Here is a 20,128-nt window from a genome sequence, read left to right on the forward strand (position 1 = left end):
CATATTTGTAAACACACCGCAGCTAGTGTACTCAACCTTAAGGATAGTAAGTCAATTAAGGTTCATGAATGTAGTTATGTGTTATTAGGCATTTTAAGGGTAAAAAGGAGTTGCTGTTTAATTATCAAGATACTCTGTAAATATTAAATTGTTCAAGTAGCACAATCATTAAGCAGTAATGAGCAAGAAAAAAAAATATATATATATATAGGAAAGAACTGCTGAATTATAAATATGCTTTTATTAAAGGCAAGTTATATTAATATTGAACATCCTCACTGAAAATGAATGGTTGTGTAGAGACACAGTAACTCCCATTATATAACCAAGGCTAAAGAGATTGTCTTGTATGTCTAAATTGATCAGCCTTGAACCTTAGATTGCAAATAGACATGCAACATACTTTTACTTATAATACTGAATATATATTATATAACATCACAAACGCTAAAGCCATTGTCAGCTATATCTCATATCAATCAGCATTAAAATATGATTTGAATAGCATAGGCATTTACTAACATATTGCTGTTGGTACCTGATATGCATATAAGTAACAGGTCTAATTTCTGTCTATGAAAGTAAATACCAGGCTGTGTGCATTTGTTAATTATGAAACAAGAGCGTGCTATCTATTCTTTTTAATATCCTATAGGTATGTACTTGTTAGAGACACACACATGCCGCAAAGCTGATAGTTATTGCATATTCATTAGTATATCTCTGACTGCAGTGTTATAAATATATGGTGTGGACCACTTGAGTTGAGAATATGTCTCTATATTGGGCATGTTCTCTGTTTGAACGTTGTATATTATCTATAATATGATATGGAGTACCCTCACTAAATTCAAAGAAGCCACAATAGAAACAAATATTTATTAAAAATGGAGAATAGAAGGATGAAGAGAAAAATGAAGGAAAATGGTTGATGGTCATATAAGGTTATCTTTTCCTGTGTATGTAGAAGAGTTGACAGTAATAAGTACCAAACAATTATGTTATAGCATATTTAAAGCCTACTTTGCTTCTCATATTTTCCAACCTTACAGTTATAACGCTGTGGATAAATCCTGTAATATCATAAGGAGTATGAGTTGCTATTTGACATATGACTTATGTGGTACACTAGCGATGAAATATGCCAGTGGCACTAATAAATATATAGGAATTGCTAAGAAATATAGTCTTAAACTATATAATACCAATGCCAAAAACAAATTAGTAGCATTCATACCACTAAAATATGACTTTTTGAATTAAAAGAAAATTTTAAGATTACTGATAAATGACAATACAAATTTAACGTTATATTCATTGTTACGGATACTTTCTGATTTAATCAACTTGTGGCATGGTTAACTGATGCATATAATGCTTAACATTTTTTTTTATGTATGTATGCATATATGTGTGTATGTATGTATGCGTGTATATATATATGTGTGTATGTGCATGTATGTATATGTATATATATGTATGTATATATATATATATATATATATATATATATATATGTATATATATATATATATATATATATATATATATATATATATATATATAGGCAGACCATTACAATAAATGTGATACCTATGAATGCCACTCACACTATAAGGGAGATAGACAGCAAGCATATTATTTTTAAGATGCATAACCGTTATTGCTACACAAAAGATATATTAAAATAAAAGATTTACCTTTACAATTTAAACAAAACCAAATAGTTAAGTATTAAATCTATGTATAGTTGTGTTGCCTTAGTGTTTTATAAAATATTAAAATAGATAAAGACTGTATTTAAGTAATCTGTAAAGACAGATACATGTATACTTAAAAGATATATAAGATACTTTTCATTATAAAACTACCATATGGCGGGGCGCGCGGAGGATGCTGAAATGTAGACTTAGAGAGATCGCTTGAATGATTAGATCATTCAAGGATGAGATTTTTTTCTCATGGAGGGGTTTGGTGGTTGTTTATCTTATATTGTTCTCAGTTATGATCTTGTAATTTACTTTTATTGGATGTCTATAATCTATTGTAATACTGTTGGAAGAAGAAAGAACAAGTCATTCTCTTCATGTACACACATCTACACATTGTTATGAGTATATGAATATGGATAAAAGCAAAGCTAATATAAATCCAGTTGCAAAATGTATATCTCTTAATGTAAATGGTTTAAATAATAGCTGCAAAAGGGGAAGTCTTAATAGATATTTAAAGCTATGTGAAGCACAACTAGTATTTTTACAGGAAACACACCTTACACAGGAAGACATAAATAAAATAAACAATAAAAATTATACAATACTAGTAAGTTCCACCTATAATCAGAAGCAAAGGGGAGTAGCAATTTTGTGGAAAAACACCACTTTAATGCCTAAAATCATAAATACGTTCCATGACAACTCAAGAATCTTTTGTCTAGTGACAATATCTATCAATGAAATGATATATACATTAGTGAATATTTATTGGATACCAGGACTAGGTGTTAGAGTGGCCAAACAACACTTAGAAGACATTGTACAATATACCAAAGGCAATTTAATCATAGCTGGAGATTTCAATTGCATTATAAAAGAAAGTGACACAAATACTAAAACTACACGTAAGAGATCACCTTTAGCAAAGTTGTTATCTGAGTTTGTTGAAACTTTTAATATAGTTGACATAAATGAGTATGCTATCCCAGATTCACTATTCTTTACACATTTTTCCCATAGACATAATACATACTCTAGAATAGATAGAGTGTACATAACAAAGGATTTAACCTCTAAATTAAATAAAGTCAAGACAATTTCATGTCCATTTTCGGACCATAACACCATAACGTTTGAGATAGACTTATGTTTCAAGAGAAGGATATCAGTAACAAGAATACCATCTTACATAACAAATCTCAAAGATTTTAAGGAATTTTATATTAAAGAGACACAAACATTCCTAGATATCAATCTTATAAAAGATGTATCTGAAATATATATATGGGATGCATTGAAAGCATACCTATATGGAAGAGCGGTGGAATGGTATAAAATTAAACAAAAACAGTGGAATAAGGAATTAATGGAATTACAGTCAAAAGTAGATAATTTAAAGCTTGATATTCAAAATGGAAACACCAACTTAATAAAAGAACTAGAAGATACTAATAAAAAATACTCAGAGACGCTACACCACAAAACAATGATCAACTTAGAAAAAATTAAACTATGTTACTATTCAATGAACCCTAAAAACCAATGAAGAATAGCAAATAGGACTAAAAAGATTATTAAAACAAATCAGATCAAGGAAATACATAATATAGAAACCAAAAAGAAAGTATCTGATTTAGAAGGAATACTAGAAGCTTTTAGGCTATTTTTCATAAACTTAATAATCAAAATGAAAAAACAGAAACACATTCAGTATTGAAAGCTTTTCTCAAAAACAATGTTAAAGTTAGGTTATTAGAGGAGCAGGTACAACTAATAGATAAACAAATAACAATGACAGAACTTAAAGCTGAAGTAAATAAGCTAAAATTAAACAAAGCTCCAGGTATAGATAATATCACCCCAGAAATGTTTAAATTACTATCAAATGAGGCTTTGCTGTTGTTATTGAATGTCTTTACATCAGTTAAAAATGGTAAAGACATTCCTCCTTCTTGGAAGTACACATTAATATCACCAATTCTGAAACAAAATAAAGATCCCAGTGAATGTTCATCATACAGACCAATTCCACTTCTTAATATAGATTATAACATTTTTATGGCAATATATGCTACTCGAATAAAACAATTACTACCACTTTTGATAGAGGAGGATCAAACAGGTTTTATAAAAGATAGGAACACTTATGACAACATTAAAAGAATTCTTTCCTTAACTGATTATATAAATGTCACAAAAAACAAAATGAATGTTATTAGCTTAGACATAAATAGCGCATTTGATTCAGTGAACTGGGATTATCTGTGGTTAGTTTTAGAAGGAGATGGCTTCTCAAACAACTTCACTTTGTTAATAAAATCATTATATGAAAAATCATTGGCTTATATAAAACTGGGATCTTGTCTGTCTAAATCTATTAAAATAACTAAGGGCACAAAACAAGGCTGCCCTCTTTCTCCATTATTGTTTGCGCTAGTCATTGAACCCTTAGCAAATAATATACATATGGATAAAAATATTGAAGGAATACAACTAGACAACAGCCTAGAGCTTAAAATTCAACTTTTTGCTGATGATATTTTAATTACCTTAAAAAATAATAATAGCAGTTTAAAAGCATTATGGGACTCAATTCAAAACTTTCAAAACTTTTCAAGTCTTAAATTTAATGAGAACAAAACAAATGTATTGCTTATAAATACTAATAAAAATACCATAAATATATCTCTACCGATAATATAATTAAATACTTGGGAATTATAATAACTAACAACCTAGATACTAGAATTGAAACAAATTATAAAGAGATCTTAAATAATATTAAAAATCTAATACAAAGATGGAATAAATTCTTCTTTTCAATGGAAGAAAGGCTTTATATAATTAAAATGATCATATTTCCAAAAATTCTTTATGTCATACAAGCTTGTTCTTTGCCACCAGCTAAATCGCACCTAAAACAATTAAATGATTTAATGGTAAGATTCCTATGGTATCCAAAAAACCCAAGGATAGCTATGAAGTATCATCTAGATGATTGGGATATAGGTGGCATAGGTTTACCAGACATAGAAATATATTTGCATTTATCCATTATTAAAACAATATCATTATGGCTAAATACAAAATATACATCAAAATGGAAGCTAGTTCATGAGAGAATCTGGTTAAAATCAGGATTTGTAGTAGCAAATAAGTATACAGATTTCATACCAAACAATTTTCTATGGCTGATGAAGGAATATATGATGATACATAAGAATAAAAATATAAGTTCCAAATACATTACGTATACATTAAAGATTTTCCAAAATCTTATTAATAGCAATCCTGATATTAAAGCATGGTCATTTCTTTTATATCCAGTAGCATACACACAAGGTAATATAATAACATTTAATATGGAAGTAATCAACATGCTTAAAGAAAAGGGATTAATATATTGGCATCAATTGCTAAACTCTGGAAAACCTCTGACAATAGACCGCATTAAACAGAAATTAAATATGGAAGATAGTTCGTGGTTACATGAACAAGAATTAAGACAGTATATATTAAGCAAACAAGAAACAATGCAACCATCAATAAGACAAAATGTTCCTAACCTTATAGAACATATAATATTACTAACAAATCAACCCATTACTGGAAAGGGATACTTATCATCTATTTATAAAACAAACAAAAAAATAAAAATGCATAATAATGACAAAATATGGAATTATTATAGATCAGTTAATGGACATGTACCAAATGACAGAGATAAAAAACTAATTCTTCTCTCTCCAAAGCAGACATCACTTTCATTACATTGGAGACTTTTTACATGGCAATTCATACACAGATCTTATGTAACCCCTCATAAAATGGAACTTATGTTTAAGAAAAATATTGGCTGCTGGAGATGTGATTTATCAATAAAAGCAGACTGGCAACATATGTTCTCTGAATGCCATTTGATTAAATCATATTGGGATAAAATAAATTATTTTCTGCAAATGGTATTCAATGATAAATTCCAGATTTCCAAATCTATTATTTTGTTTAATGCACCTGTACCTGACTGTGTGCCAAGAACAAAATATGTAATCTTATGGACTCTTCTAGCTATTGCAAGGAAGAACATTACATCAAACTGGAAATCCAAAGCTTCTCCAACTTTTAAGCAATTCATGAATATGGTGTCAGCAGTATCGCAATTGGAAATGAACACTATTAAAGGAAGAACTGAAAGAACTACATCATTATATGTAGCATGGCAAAAAGTAACTGAAATACTGGAGAATAATGACTACAGCAGATTATAATTAGGAAACAATTGTATAGAAAGTCAATTACATGTCAACAATAGACACCCTTGTAAATACTTTATTTTGGTTTTAATGTTTGATATCTGTTTAGAGGTTTTAGCCTACCTTTTTAAATAATTTGTAAATACTTCATTGTCATAAATAACCTGCATTCATGCTTTCTTGTTTTTGGAAATGAATAAAAATATTTAAAAAAAAAAAAGAAAAGTGACTTCATTGTGATGGTACACTGTCAGTCTTTATTACTGCAAGTGTCCGTCTTAGATTAAGTCATTTGTTCCTACTTACCCTGGGATTAATCTTTATTGTTGCAATGTCTGATTTCTTGTCAATATCTTTGATTGTTGCGTCATAGCTGTCTCCATTGTGAAGCTGTACCTTCAACTGCTGTCTCCCTGATAGTGTATTACTGCTGGACACCACATGGGCATTGGATACAATAAGACCAGAATCAGATATTATGAATCCAGATCCACTAGACAATGGGGAATTGCGACCAAAAATAGGATGCCTGTAATAAAAAAAAACATATGTGCAGCATTATTACCAGCAGGTTACATAAAATTAAATGTATACCCTCTCAGAATTAGATGCTATATTTAAACTACCACAGAGATGAAAATATTTGTGCTAAATTTTACATTGGAATAGAGGTGGGTAATTGTAATTGCTGGTTAGTGGAATGAATTTTATGATTTGGTTTAGTCTGATAAGCAGAATGATGGTGGATTGGCTAGTGTTGTTAACTCACGATGCTTAACTATCTGGTTAAGTTCCAGGCAGGGGGTCTTTTCTGGGGAGTCTGCCTGTCCTTCCTGTAACAGTCTGTCCCTGTATTTCTCCCTTCTTCGGTATGCCAAAGACAGAGTGATAGATGAACCTATTAATCTTAAAAGTACCCATCGCTATACAAGCTGTGCACGTGTGTGTGTGTGTGAATGTGTTCTGTGATGTAGTAGTGTGCCATCCAGGGACACTAACAGTGCACTGTTTATCTCCCCATGATCCCAAATAAGACAAAGTCGCTAATAGAAACTGAATGAATTAATTAATGAATGAATGAATTAATTAATTAATGTGCTAGACTGATTAATTGCAATTTTTACAGCTACTGTTAACAAACAATACATTCATTATTACTGGGATAGCCTAGATTATATAGAGTAATAATATTTAAAGCAATAATCATTATTGCACAGTTATTTTTTCTGTATAATCACAGCAGATTTCAAAAGATTTCATAGTCTCTGTCAAATAATAACAAAAAGGGTTAATCTCAACTACCATATGCATCAGGTACACCCCCTCCCCACTGCAACAGCAAAAATCATGCTGTCTCAGACAACTGCATTACTAACTTAAACAGCAAAAACTTAACTTTTTGGGGGGTGGAACCCTCCTCCCCCCTTCCCATAGGAAGGTTTGTAACCCTGGAGCCCATGTTTATCTCTCTCTCTCATCTCTATCTTACACATTTTCATAGCATATTTTGTATGTGTACTTTACAGCAGCTTCTGTTGTTTTTTTCTCTTACACATTTTGTAGAATATTTGTATGTGCACTTTACAGCATCATATGTTGTTTTTCACTGTGTCAGTCTTGCCATATACATTTTGCATGTAATTTTCTTTTAATAAAGTGCTCATCTCTATATATTTAATACTGCACAATATGTATCTGTATTTTTTTCTCTTCTGTATAACTAAAATTGTACAATATGGACATCCTCCAAGAGGGTCTCCCCCAAACAAATGACTGGTGCCGGAAACATGGCCTCAAGCTGAATGCCAAAAAATGCATCACCATCCCCTTTGGGGAGAGTGACATCCCCACATATTATCACATTAATAACAATGTCCTAAGTACACAATCAGTACTGAAGGATTTGGGCACCCAGGTTTATAGCAACCTGACTTTTAACCACCATGTTGCTTCCGTTGTATGGAAAACTTTCTACAAGGCCCACCTCATAAGTAAGGGTATCTCATACAGGAACGAAGAGGTCATAACATCCCTGTATTCTTCCCTTATAAGGCCAATTATTGAGTACAATGCCCCCTTTGGCATGTACCTCGCAAAGCACATGCAGCAGCTGGAGAGACCACAGAGGTTCCTCACCAGGAGAATCCAGGGCCTCAAACACCTACCCTAGACAGATAGGCTAAAAGCCCTGTCTCTGTACTCAGTTTCATACAGACTCCTCAGATGTGACCTCTGTCTGGCATACAAAGCAATCTCAGACCCCGCCTTGTTCGGACTGCTACATACTCGCATTTCAAGGTCCACTCGAGCAAACCATAAGCGCAACCTCAATCTGGCCTGTGATATCAATAGGACTTGTTGGCAGGACAGATTTGTGTCCCAGTGACTCCCCCATCTGTGGAATAGACTCCCTCTCCACGTCAAGCAGTGTACCTCATTATACCTTTTTAAGAGCAACCTGGATAACTGGATGGGAAACAGAAAATACACCCCTGGAATTCCACCTGTGTCCCTGCTGGACAGGGCTTCTGGGTGTTGACATGTCTAAACATGGGCTAAACTCTTGGCTACACTTATAAGGGCCTCAGGGCCAATAGCCTAGTAACATCCTATGATGCTATAATCCTATGGAGCTTTTCTCCCCAGGCTTCTGCTGAAAATGGGCAGATTGCCCAGTCGGACTCTCTTGGTAAACAAATGTAAAATAAAATGAAATAAAATAAATGTTAAACATAAATAAGACTGACATCATTAAACTTCAGGACAAAAGACATACTTCTTCATAATGGTGATTACTGGGGCTAGTGATGCAGACCTGCAAATATGTCATATTTGGTACCAATTTTCATAGTGAGCTATAAATGAAAACAAGAACTGCAACAGAGATGATGATGCATTTGTAAGATCTCTGCTCAATAGCTCCAGCATCCTGTGTTCAATTCTGACCTCTAGTCACTGCCCTTGTGCATGTATTCTGTTCTCCCTGTGTCTACATACATTTTCTGTGGGTACTGTGGCTTCTCCCTATCCCTAAAAAAACATAGTGGTTGACTGGTTACACTTGGCCAGGCATTATAGATTAATACGCACCAAAACAAACAGATGTAAGAACGTTTTTTTACCACAGCCCATCAAGTTCATAAATGGTTAATTCATCTTATTAGGCTGGGTATTCTTTATTAGCAAGCCTCCAAGGGTTCTGCAAAAATGTTTATGTATTGTTAATACTTGTTTCTTTCAGAGTTATTTCAGGATTTCTTGCACTGAGTTGCGCTTTTCACCTTGTAAGTATACATATTTGTATATTTACATTTTTTGTCTTGTTTTTAATAGTTGTAAGCATGTTGTTTATGTAATTCATACTCAGAGTCATTGAAACTGAAGTCAAATTCCTTGTATGTGTGCATACTTGGCAAATACATGTGATTCTGATTGAGATTATATTTATTACTCAGTTTCATGATATTATTTTTTTCTACCTGTGCTTTTTTAGACATGACAGTTTTATTGTAAAGTTAACCTTGTTTGGAGAGTTGGCAATACAGTACCAGTGTGGGCAATCAGATCTGCTTGTTACTCTGCACCCCTGCAACAGCTGGATATGGCAAGACTTCAGCCAAGAAAAAATAAATAAATAAAAATAATAAGAAATGGCTCATGAACATAAAACAAAAAGTATTTCATTATTATCTTATTTGTGAACTTGAGAACTTTGTAAAGGCATGATTGTTGAAAGTGCAGCATAACCTGGAATGTGCATGTGTGTGTGTGTGTGTGTGTGTGTGTGTGTGTGTGTGTGTGTGTGTGTGTGTGTGTGTGTGTGTGTGTGTGTGTGTGAGAGAGAGAGAGAGAGAGAAAGAGAGCACTAGGATCTGTGCTTGTGAACTCAGGCCAGCTCACTCACTGAACCACTCTTTATAAAATTGTTCTAACTTATCAAAAATGTTTAGCTTGAAGGTAACTTCTTTCTACTTTATCTAATGTGACATAAGAACTGCATGAAGGAATTGCTTTAGTTATTTGATAACTATCATTTGGGCAGCATAGAAAATAACATTAAAAATGCTTAGGCCACTTAAATAACTGATGTAAAGAAGGACAAACTAGGTGCATTGTTGAGGTCTCCACTTTTAAAACCAGATAAAAAAAAAACAATAAAACTTAATCTCTCCAGTTCACTTCCACAAGGTACGAATAAATTAGCATCCATATGTTTGGTAAAAGTAAGTTAACTTTAAATGGTGATCTTAAATTTTATATAATGTATATAGTTGTTCTTTGTACAGTATGCTCCTATTAGAACAACCATGACTTTATTGTCTCTTATAATTAGTGTTTTACAATTATGTATACATATTTCTGATCTCTAATGCTTACTATATTATGTTTAATCTCATATATACACTTTGTGTATATTACTTTGTTAGGCTATAAAAATCTGCAGTCATGTTTCTTCACCTGGGACATGGCTGAAAAAGGCCTTCAGCCATCTCACCCACAAAGATGCCAAACAGTAAATAGATAAATAAATAATGATTTGCATTCCAGAATTGCAGGCTTCTAGCACACCACAGGGGGATTTCCCACCTCAGGAGGCTTTACACATCCAGAATGTCAGCAATAGGATGGGGGACATAATCAATACTACTGAAAATATGGAAGTAAAATGGATTTTGCATTTAGGAGCACATAGAGGTTTGGGTTTGAACGATAGTGTTCCATTGAAGCCAGTGCTAAAATTTAGAAGGTTAAAATAAAATAAAAAATAATAATACAATTTTAATACGAGAAGACCACATAAACACATGCAGGGCTTTGGGTCAATATGACATTATTTCTTGAGCTGTTTTTAGCATAGATATCATTAAAGACAAGCATTTGTTTAGATGTATGCATTAAAACATATGTATTTACTAGGTGGACAGCATGTGCATTTATTAGGCAGAATATATGTATTCATTAAGCTGTTGAGTGTGTACTGCTTATACTTTTATATATATTTTTTATACATACTTTTATGTTAATATCTATGCGCATAAGTAGTTACTAAAAGGGGAACATGAGTATATGTATTTATTCATAGACTTTTTATGTATTTTATTTATATTTATTTACATGTCCTTGTCCCTACATTTTGTGTATGCGTTTTTTAAACAGAATTTTTCTGACTGCAGCAATTAATGAAGGGCAAAATGTAACCATAGTAATTAATTGATTGCTGAGTGCTGAAGTAATTTTGGGTGATAGGACTGGTTGTTCTAGTAATGAATTAAAGTATTTAAGTGATGTTGCTTTTGAATGAACTGTCTGATGAAGCAATGGTTACCATTGCGAAAGCACTCACCATTTTGTACTAAAAAAGAAGATTTTACTTTGTCATGGTTCATCTGCTTTATTCCAGCTACCTTCCTTCTGAGCACTTGTGTTTCAACATTTTCAACTTCTGGGCTGGTTTGGATTTATTTGTTTGCTGCTTAAGGAATTTTATTGTTTAATTTTGAATTCCAGTTTTATTGTTTAATTTTGATAGCTGGTGTCTATTTATTAGCTTGAGGTTTATCCATTTTACCTGTGCACCAAATTGTGTGGTTTCCAGCCTTGGAAAGATGACTGTGCAGAGATAACTTGTAGCCTCTGAATATTTAAAGGCTGGCTTATTTTATTGGAACAGAGCAAGAAATGGCTTCTTGCTTTGTTAACTTTGGCTAAATGTTGTCAGCATACTGTAAAATTTGAAAGGAAATAGATTCATTGCAGGAGAGTCACCATTTACCTTCCATTTTGAGAAATGTTGTGTTATTTTGTGCGTCTGTGTGTGCAAAATAATTCTAAAAAAGTTTTCATTACTGTTGGTAAGGTTGCACTGAAAGGCATTGGGTTTGATCTGAGTTGGGTGAAATACTGGGTAGCCAGTTGTTAAAACTCTGCCTGTAGCTCTGCATAATAAAGTTTATTTGACTGTGGCTGCTGTGAAGTATTACCCATTGCACATTTACTAACTTCCTTTTGAATTCTAAGTGGTACCAGTGGTGGGAGTCAATCCCCATGCTTTTGGTTCTCTTGCATCAGATATTCATGTCAGTGGTACAGAAGTAAAAGCATGTAGTCTCTGTCTATTTACATGCTTTTACTCCTGTTCCACTTCATTTAATATCGCATTTGAGTTGGTGGCAGATATATACCTATCTATCTATCTATCTATCTATCTATCTATCTATCTATCTATCTATCTATCTATCTATCTATCTATCCATCCATCCATCCATCCATCTATCTATCTATCTATCTATCTATCTATCTATCTATCTATCTATCTATCTATCTATCTGTTTCTCTATATATCCATCTATGTATCTATTTCTCTCTATATATGCTTATACTGTTCACCTGTTTCCCAATAATTTTGCTCATTTATTTCATGATTATATTTTACGTTCATGTTTTCTTGTATTTTATACCACTATACAGTCTGATCCTCTTTTTATTTTATTGTTTTTTATGTAATTGTATTCTTCTTTATTGAAAGTCTCAAGTAATGCATTTTAAATGTTGATTCTATTTCTTGCCTATGGCCTTGATCATCTATGAAAATAGTCTTTGGGCCAGCTATCTTGCCTAATTAATGAATACATGATTGAATGAATGAGTGAATGTACATGAAGAACGAAGGTTAGGAAACTCAAAATGTAGCAGGATAACAACAAATGACAAAGTATTCTTCAGCCCTAATGATATATCACATGGTACAGCAGACAATAAATACAACAGGCACCCAGCACAGATCCCACATCACAGGCGTGATGTGACATATCTTAGGTATGCCAGTCAGCAGCTTTGTCATGGATTTTAGAATTCACTACAAGCAGGCCAGATCATTGTCTTATAATATGGGGTACAGAGCAGTAGCTGAGTGGAGAAATAAAGACAGAATGACTCATCATCCCAAAGTCCAAAGATGAAATTTAGCAATTTATCTGGGCTGTATTTAGATAAAAATAAGATGTCTTAACATAGGCTGATACCTGGCATTTCACTGTCAAGCAATCATTAAGGACAACATTCAGATCTCATATGCAAAATACGAATTCCAGCAGACCCCTGCTCATGTATAGCTAATGAGTGCAGCAGAGGAAAATTAGATGGACAGATAATGGCATGCATCTGCATAGCTACAGTCATAGCTGGGCTGAGGTACAAATGATTGTGGGCCACCAATTAAGGCTTGAATCCAAGTAGCTCTCTAAGTCTGAAAAATCTAACATGTTCCCTATAGAAATGGAGAAGTATTGTTGAATATCATTTGCATATGACTGATAGGAAATACCTCTCCATACAAAATCCTACATAAATGACAAAGTGTACTCAGTGAGCACCACTCTGACAGCATGCCCTAGAAGGTAAAAGGCAAACCACTCAGGGATCATATGTGATAAACCAGATTGCAGTGCCAGATTCCATGGTGTCAAAACTACCAAGAGATTAAACATGAAAAACATGGAATATTGATAATGATCACTTCCATCAGGAGTTCTTTAACCACTCAGAGAGCTGCATTCTCATTGTACTTAAACCTAAAGCTGGAATATCAAGAGTCCAACAAGTCATGAGGTGTTAAATATAAATATAACTGAGTGTAGACCATCTTCTTAATAACTTTACAATACAAGGAAGCATAAACACAAGATGATAATTCGTCAAGATGTTCACATTCTAAGATGCCTTAGTAATGATCAGAGTAATCAAAGTCTGTTTTAATATAAATGGAAACACCCTCATCCTGAGTGAGGTCTGAACAGTCTGGTGAATAACTCAGCCTAGTGTTCAAGGAAAGATCTTGATAATTAAATAGGACCAAGTTTGAAAGGGTTATGAGATGGACACATACCCAAAACAATGCCCATGATTTTTTTATAATTTGTGTAATAAAACTCAGAAGTCTGCATAACCCATGTCAAAAAAAAACTGTGCATCTGGATTGTCCACACTGACCAACCATGATCAATGGTCAAATTCTGGAGAAAGACTACCTTATTTTGGAAATCTTATTGGAAAAATCCAGATTCTTCACGTCATCAGAGGGAAAAAATATTATGAGTTGTTAAACATGCCTTGCCGCACAAGCTATCAACCACTAGAAAGAGTAAATTCTGAAGATTAGGCACAGCAGAGATGTCTGTAGACACTAAAACTGCATTCTTCTGAGAAATCACCAAATGGTGTGAGAGATAATTCTCATTCATTACAAGTCTATTCTCGGAAGGCACATCTTATCCAGTTTTCACTCCAACCTCACCATCAAATGGATCTCATCATCAAGCCTTGTATCTTGCCTCAACAAAGTCCTAGGGTCTACACTAACTCAGATAACTTTATGAAAGGCATCATAAACTGTATTGTTATATGCCATCATCTGTGTTTCTGGATTGTCCACACTGACCTTCTCATGGAGCTGATGAAGGACTGAACATAAGATGAGAGAATGTGCAGTTATGAAAATCAATATGTTTGATCTGCTCCATATTAGAAGACTGATACTTAGGAAGGCTGAGCCTGAGGTGAAGAAGGTGATGATCTGATCAACAGGTTCCACCACCAAGTATGCCCAATGAATGTCCAGGATTTTTGGATTACAGAAACATCTCCATGGCATGTACACAATGTCACTGAAGGGAATTAAAACCCACCAAGTATACACACAGAGGGGATTCATAAATTAGATCAATGAAGAGATCAAAGAATGTTTGCTGAAATGTTAAGGAAACCTGGTGACCAGTACACAAACAGAAATCTGCGATTCCCTCCTATGATTTGTACATATTTATAAGAGTTAGAACCTTCAATCTCTATCATCATCATCATCATCAACTCCAGGCCTAATGAGTAACAAATGGCCACACACTGATATGCATCCTACTTAGGAGTGTGAATTATATGAAAGCTCATTGGGACATAGCACTCAATGAAAGCCCTTATGTCTCTATGACACAATCCAAGTCAAATGCAGACAGCAAATGAGATATAATACCCACTTATTTCTAATCAACCTCTTATTATTATTATTACGTAACACTGTAAGACAGTAGAACAGAAGGAAAGGTACTGTTGTTTGGTCTTAGATAGCAGCCTAACACTCAAAGTACTGACACATGCAGAGTGAACTTCTTATCCTGTGTCACTTCACCCTTGAGTAGCACTGAATAATCTTAATACAGCATAACCCCCCCCTCCAATCAGGATAAGCAAAGTTATAGCTCCTCCTAGTTTAGCACTATGACTTTTCTTCATCCCAGTCTCCTATATTTAAGGCAGATTAGAAGATTAAACATACACAGAACCAAAAAGGTGAAGAGCCAAAAGGAGATCCTTCAGACTGGCAAGTCCTGTGACCATAACCTGAAGCAGGTAAGACTTGTGCTAACCAGGAAAAAAAAAAAACTAAACAACAGGTAATCTAAGTAATGTGATGTGCAAGAAGGAAAATAAGGACTGAAGAATACAAAACTGTACAGTCAAAAGAGAAACATTATCTCTAACCTAAAAAAAGGGTATATACAAGTATTGAAGATATATAATCAAGCAGTAGTACAACATTAAACTTGGAAAGATGGGTTTAAGCCCCCAATGTAAGTGAAAAAAATATTACATTCTCGTACAGCCCCTGTTATACTCAGAGTTATCTTAGCTAGATTGCATAAAACATTTATTTATATGATGGCAATAAGTAAAACTAAAGGTCTATAACTAACTGGAGACACATTTACATACCATCTGGAATAGTACAGTGCCAAAAATGCAGCGCCAGCCTTATATAGGAATTGTCAGGTCATTGTAGATTTAGTTAGATTTCAAAAGCCATCATAGATATAGAAAGCCAAAATGCTGAAAAATCATCAGAAGCAAATCCATACACAAACTCACAGGATCCACAGATGGAAACAGCCCACGAGGAAACAACAAATGAAATCAAAAAGTAAGTAGCTCCTTGAGGGCAAGGTCAACACTTAGGATTCCCAAAGATCTTCACTCACCCCTGTATTTCAGAATAGCCTTTAATTCATCTTCATCATGGATACATACAGCTTAATACTCCAGCTTGCTGTGGCATAAAGCTGGCACATCAATGCCAAGGTCCACAGTTAAGCCACACAGTGCCCACAGCCCTAATCAAATAATAAAGTATATTACTAATGACCAAATGCTTGCAAACCAAACAAAACAATAAAAACTTCTTTAAAAATCTATTACAGTAGACCCTCAGCAATATCAGAGATAGAAGGACAGCCGCCACAGTAAGCTATTCCAGAATGATGCTCTGTGTCAGTTTAACTATAAGGGTACTTGATAAAGTATCTACAAAGTGTTCTTGCATTGCACTACTAGTCCAGTCACTGCATTCATTGAACAGGAAGTCAGGCATGGCATACCAATTGATCTAGGCTGAATAATAACACTATTCATTATCTCCATCTGTCTATTTCCATAATTAAATACTTCACTACTAAGGTACCCTCCATATCTTATTCCTACTATCTTTGCTCTCTTTTTCCTTTTTATGCACACTAACACAATGTTATAACTATACTCCTAATAATAACAATAATACATTTTTTTTTTACTTTTAACTGTTTATACATAATAAATTCTTTTAACACATCCTTGAGTACTTTTCAAACTTAAGACCTAGACTAAATTTATATATAAAATATTGACTGATGTTTCATGCAAATTTGATAAATGTGCATATACTGTATTGCTCTTATGTGAATCTTCCGAGTGTTCAACTTATGTTAGTATTGTAACCTACAACTGTTTTCTCCTATATTTTGCTATAATTGTGCTATTAAATGTCTATATTCTGATCTTGCTATGAACTGTATGTAACTGATCTTGCAATGAACTGTATGTAACTTGAAGCTTTCCCCCCTGGGCCTCCACTGAAAATGGACTAACCACCCAGTCGGACTACCCCGGTTAACAGATATAAAATAAAATAAATTATAATAAAATAATAAATAAACTGGAGAATCATATAACCAAAAGAACCACCACTTTATGCCCAAAGCTTGTCCACTTAAGTTTTCCGCTCGGAGTTCATTATCTAGCTAGCTGTTGGATAAAGTATTATATTTATACACTCTAGCAAGCATTTGTTTTTACATCAAGAGGTCAGTGGATTTTCCATTTAGTGCACTGGAAGGTAGCCTGGTCTGTTTAGGTGGAGAAACACTTGAGATTTCTGCATGTAGTTTTATTGGCTGAAGGGTTTATTAATCAGCTTATCTTGTTTTAGTGCCTTTATAAATTCTGGACAACTGAGTGGCTCTTGGCTCATTTATACAAAGCAAAGTACTTTTATAGAATAATCACACTTTTTTAAGTTGTTTAAAGTACACTGCTATATCCATATCTTTATATTTGTTTGTGGTAGCATTTCATATCTTTTAAACTTTGTTTGTGGTAGCATTTCACTCTGGACACTTCTTTAATGTGCTTTTACATTAGGAGGACTGGGATTATTCATCTAGTGACAGTAGGTGCTCACCTGGTCTGTCTGAGCTGGAAAGGACACAAAAGGGCTCTTATATACTGTGACTGTACTTTAGCAGTTAAAAAAAACTGCCACTGTCTGCTGCTTTAAGTAGTTAATTGCACTGTATTTCATTGCATGTGTTAGTTGTAGGGCTGTTGTAGGCAGTTTGTGTGGTCTTATTATACTTGGACTCCAAACCAGCTATTCTACATTAAGAAGGTGTTTTTCTGCACCCTTGTTGCAGAAATGTGCTGATCAAACCTGTGTGTGCTGGAAATTGCTGGATGAAGGCTTATTGTGTACTTTCGTGGTTGTTGGTTAGCTTAAAACTTATAGTTCATAGTTCATAATTCATAGTTTAGTACTAAGCTAACTGCCCTTGCAAGCCATTGGAAGCCTAGCCAATTATCCCTTGTGAGACTCAAACCCTGCACCTTGTGTTTGTAAGGCAAACACCTTAGCCATTAAGCCACACTTCTGTTTCTCTTTGCTTGTATTTAAGCCTAGAATATGTGTGGTGCTGCTCTTCACACACAGGTTGTTAGCAGTGCCCTGTAGAGATGCAAAAGCCTAGTAGCTCAGTTTTTCCCAACAGCTGTCAGTGAAACCCTTCCAAGCTTTTCTACTGCTCTAGGAGCAACTCAATTGTGCACTGAGCAGCATTGCCTTATTAATCATCCTTAGCCTGCTCAAAGTATAGGTCCCTCTTGTAGTCTTGGGGCAGTTTCCCATTGTCTCTCTGGCCAGCCTGACAGACATGTGCATATACTGACAACCACCTGAAGCAAATAAATACTTTATGTGAGAGATATAGTTATACTATGAAATTGGAGGCAAGACTCTCACATAAGGACAAATCAAATGCCAAACAATTTGTTAGCATACATACACACACACACACACACACACACACACACACACACACACACACACACACACACACACACACACACACACACACACACACACACACACACTAAAAAAGGACATAACACATAACCCACATATATGGAGGTCCTCACTAGTAACTTACCAAAACACCAGAGCTTCCCAAACAGAAACTATTTATACACATAACAATGCAAATAACCACAACATATTATAACACACACCAGTGTTTCAACAAATAAACCCATAAGGCATAACAACACAAAAACCAGTGTATTGGTCATAGTTGACTCCATTGTGAGACACACACATGTTCCCATCACCAGGCTGAATAAGGAGCAGGTTACAGTTAGCTGCCTGTTAGTTGCCAGGATCCATCAGATGACTCAAGCACTTAAGTCACTCAACCACAAGTTCTGGTATGACTCCATCATAATCCATATGGGAGTGAATGACTTGAGACATACCCCTCTGGACTATATGAAGAGAGACATGACAGAGCTCTCAGAGTATGTGTCACAGGCAGGTATAAGCCTAGCGTTAAGCAGCATTCTACCTCGTCCAAAGATGATGCCACAATACAAACAAAAAATGATTAACTTTAACAATTCGCTTGGGAAGTCACGGTCAATAGGCCACACTGCTTTGCCAGAGATGTGCCTGTCTCATCTAGGCTTTCAGATACTGGCAAAGGCATTAGCTACCCCTATTGTGGCTTTTTTAGGCAGTGTCAAAATAACCAACCTTCCAACATAAAAAAAATCCTCTCTAAATAAACTCAAGGTACTGATGCTTAATGTTAAGAGTCTGAACAAAAAACTGCACTCCCGGGAAGCACTGCTTACTTTGGAAGATGCTGACATCTGTGTAGTCACTGGAACATTTATTTATTTATTTGCCATTTATTTACCAGGATGGTCTGACTGGGTCTACAGAACCCATTTTCAGCAGAGGCCTGGGGAGAAAAGCTCCACATACAGTACAATACAAATATCCAATACAATAAAAATGACATTAGAAATACTATACAAAAAATAAGTTGACAGAACAAACTGCTACAAGATGTTGAAATGTATTACTACACATCTAGACAATTCGATACAGTTAAAACACTACAGACAATAATAGTCACTCTCACCATACATGATGTAGACATTGTCCAAAAAAGTAGTACGTAGGTAGTGCAATGTGTGACATCGACTGTAATAGTACAAGCAAAATAGAATGTTAGTTTCAGTTAGGAAAATAGCAGCCAGAAAGTTAGTGATGCAGATAGATAGTGAGAGAGAGTTAAGAAGAATAGAAGCAATAAAGTTTGAGGAGTAGCTTAAGGATATGGTAGAGAAGGAGTTAGAAGAGCCTTAGGATCTTGTAGTCTGTGAGGGATTGAAATGTGCCAGAAAGAGGAAGACCTGAGCATTAGGCAGGCTTTATGCAGGAGCAGAGCCATGTACTTGTGAGATGATTTTTAAAGAGGCTTTGAAATGGGTTAGTGCAGGCATAAACCTAGTAGCTAGAAGTAGTGAATTCCAAAGTATAGCAACAGAGTATAAATAGAGAGAGTGACCAGATTTTTTTGTGGGTTTTGAGATAGCCAAGAGATTTTTGTCTTCTGATCATAACGATTGATTGTAAGGTGTGACTAGACTGGTTAGTGCAGGGCAGGCAGTAGGCTTGAAAATAAGGTTGTGTATGGTGGACAGCTGAATAAAGGCAAGTTGGTTGGGCAGTTCAAGCCACTT

The 20,128-nt window shown here is 34.5% G+C and overlaps 1 protein-coding gene across 1 annotated transcript in view; it reads right to left on the reverse strand.

Moving 5' to 3' along the window:
* The window catches only part of HTRA3 (HtrA serine peptidase 3), a 700,273-nt gene that overhangs the window by 562,303 nt on the left and 117,842 nt on the right, over nt 1-20,128 (reverse strand). The window contains exon 3 of the mRNA XM_044062803.1: nt 6,275-6,497. Coding sequence (XP_043918738.1) covers nt 6,275-6,497 — 223 coding nt within the window. The remainder of the gene's footprint in view (nt 1-6,274; nt 6,498-20,128) is intronic.

This window comes from Protopterus annectens, chromosome 2.part1, assembly GCF_019279795.1.
Source record: "Protopterus annectens isolate FY-2018-M chromosome 2.part1, PAN1.0, whole genome shotgun sequence".
NCBI lineage: Eukaryota > Metazoa > Chordata > Ceratodontiformes > Protopteridae > Protopterus > Protopterus annectens.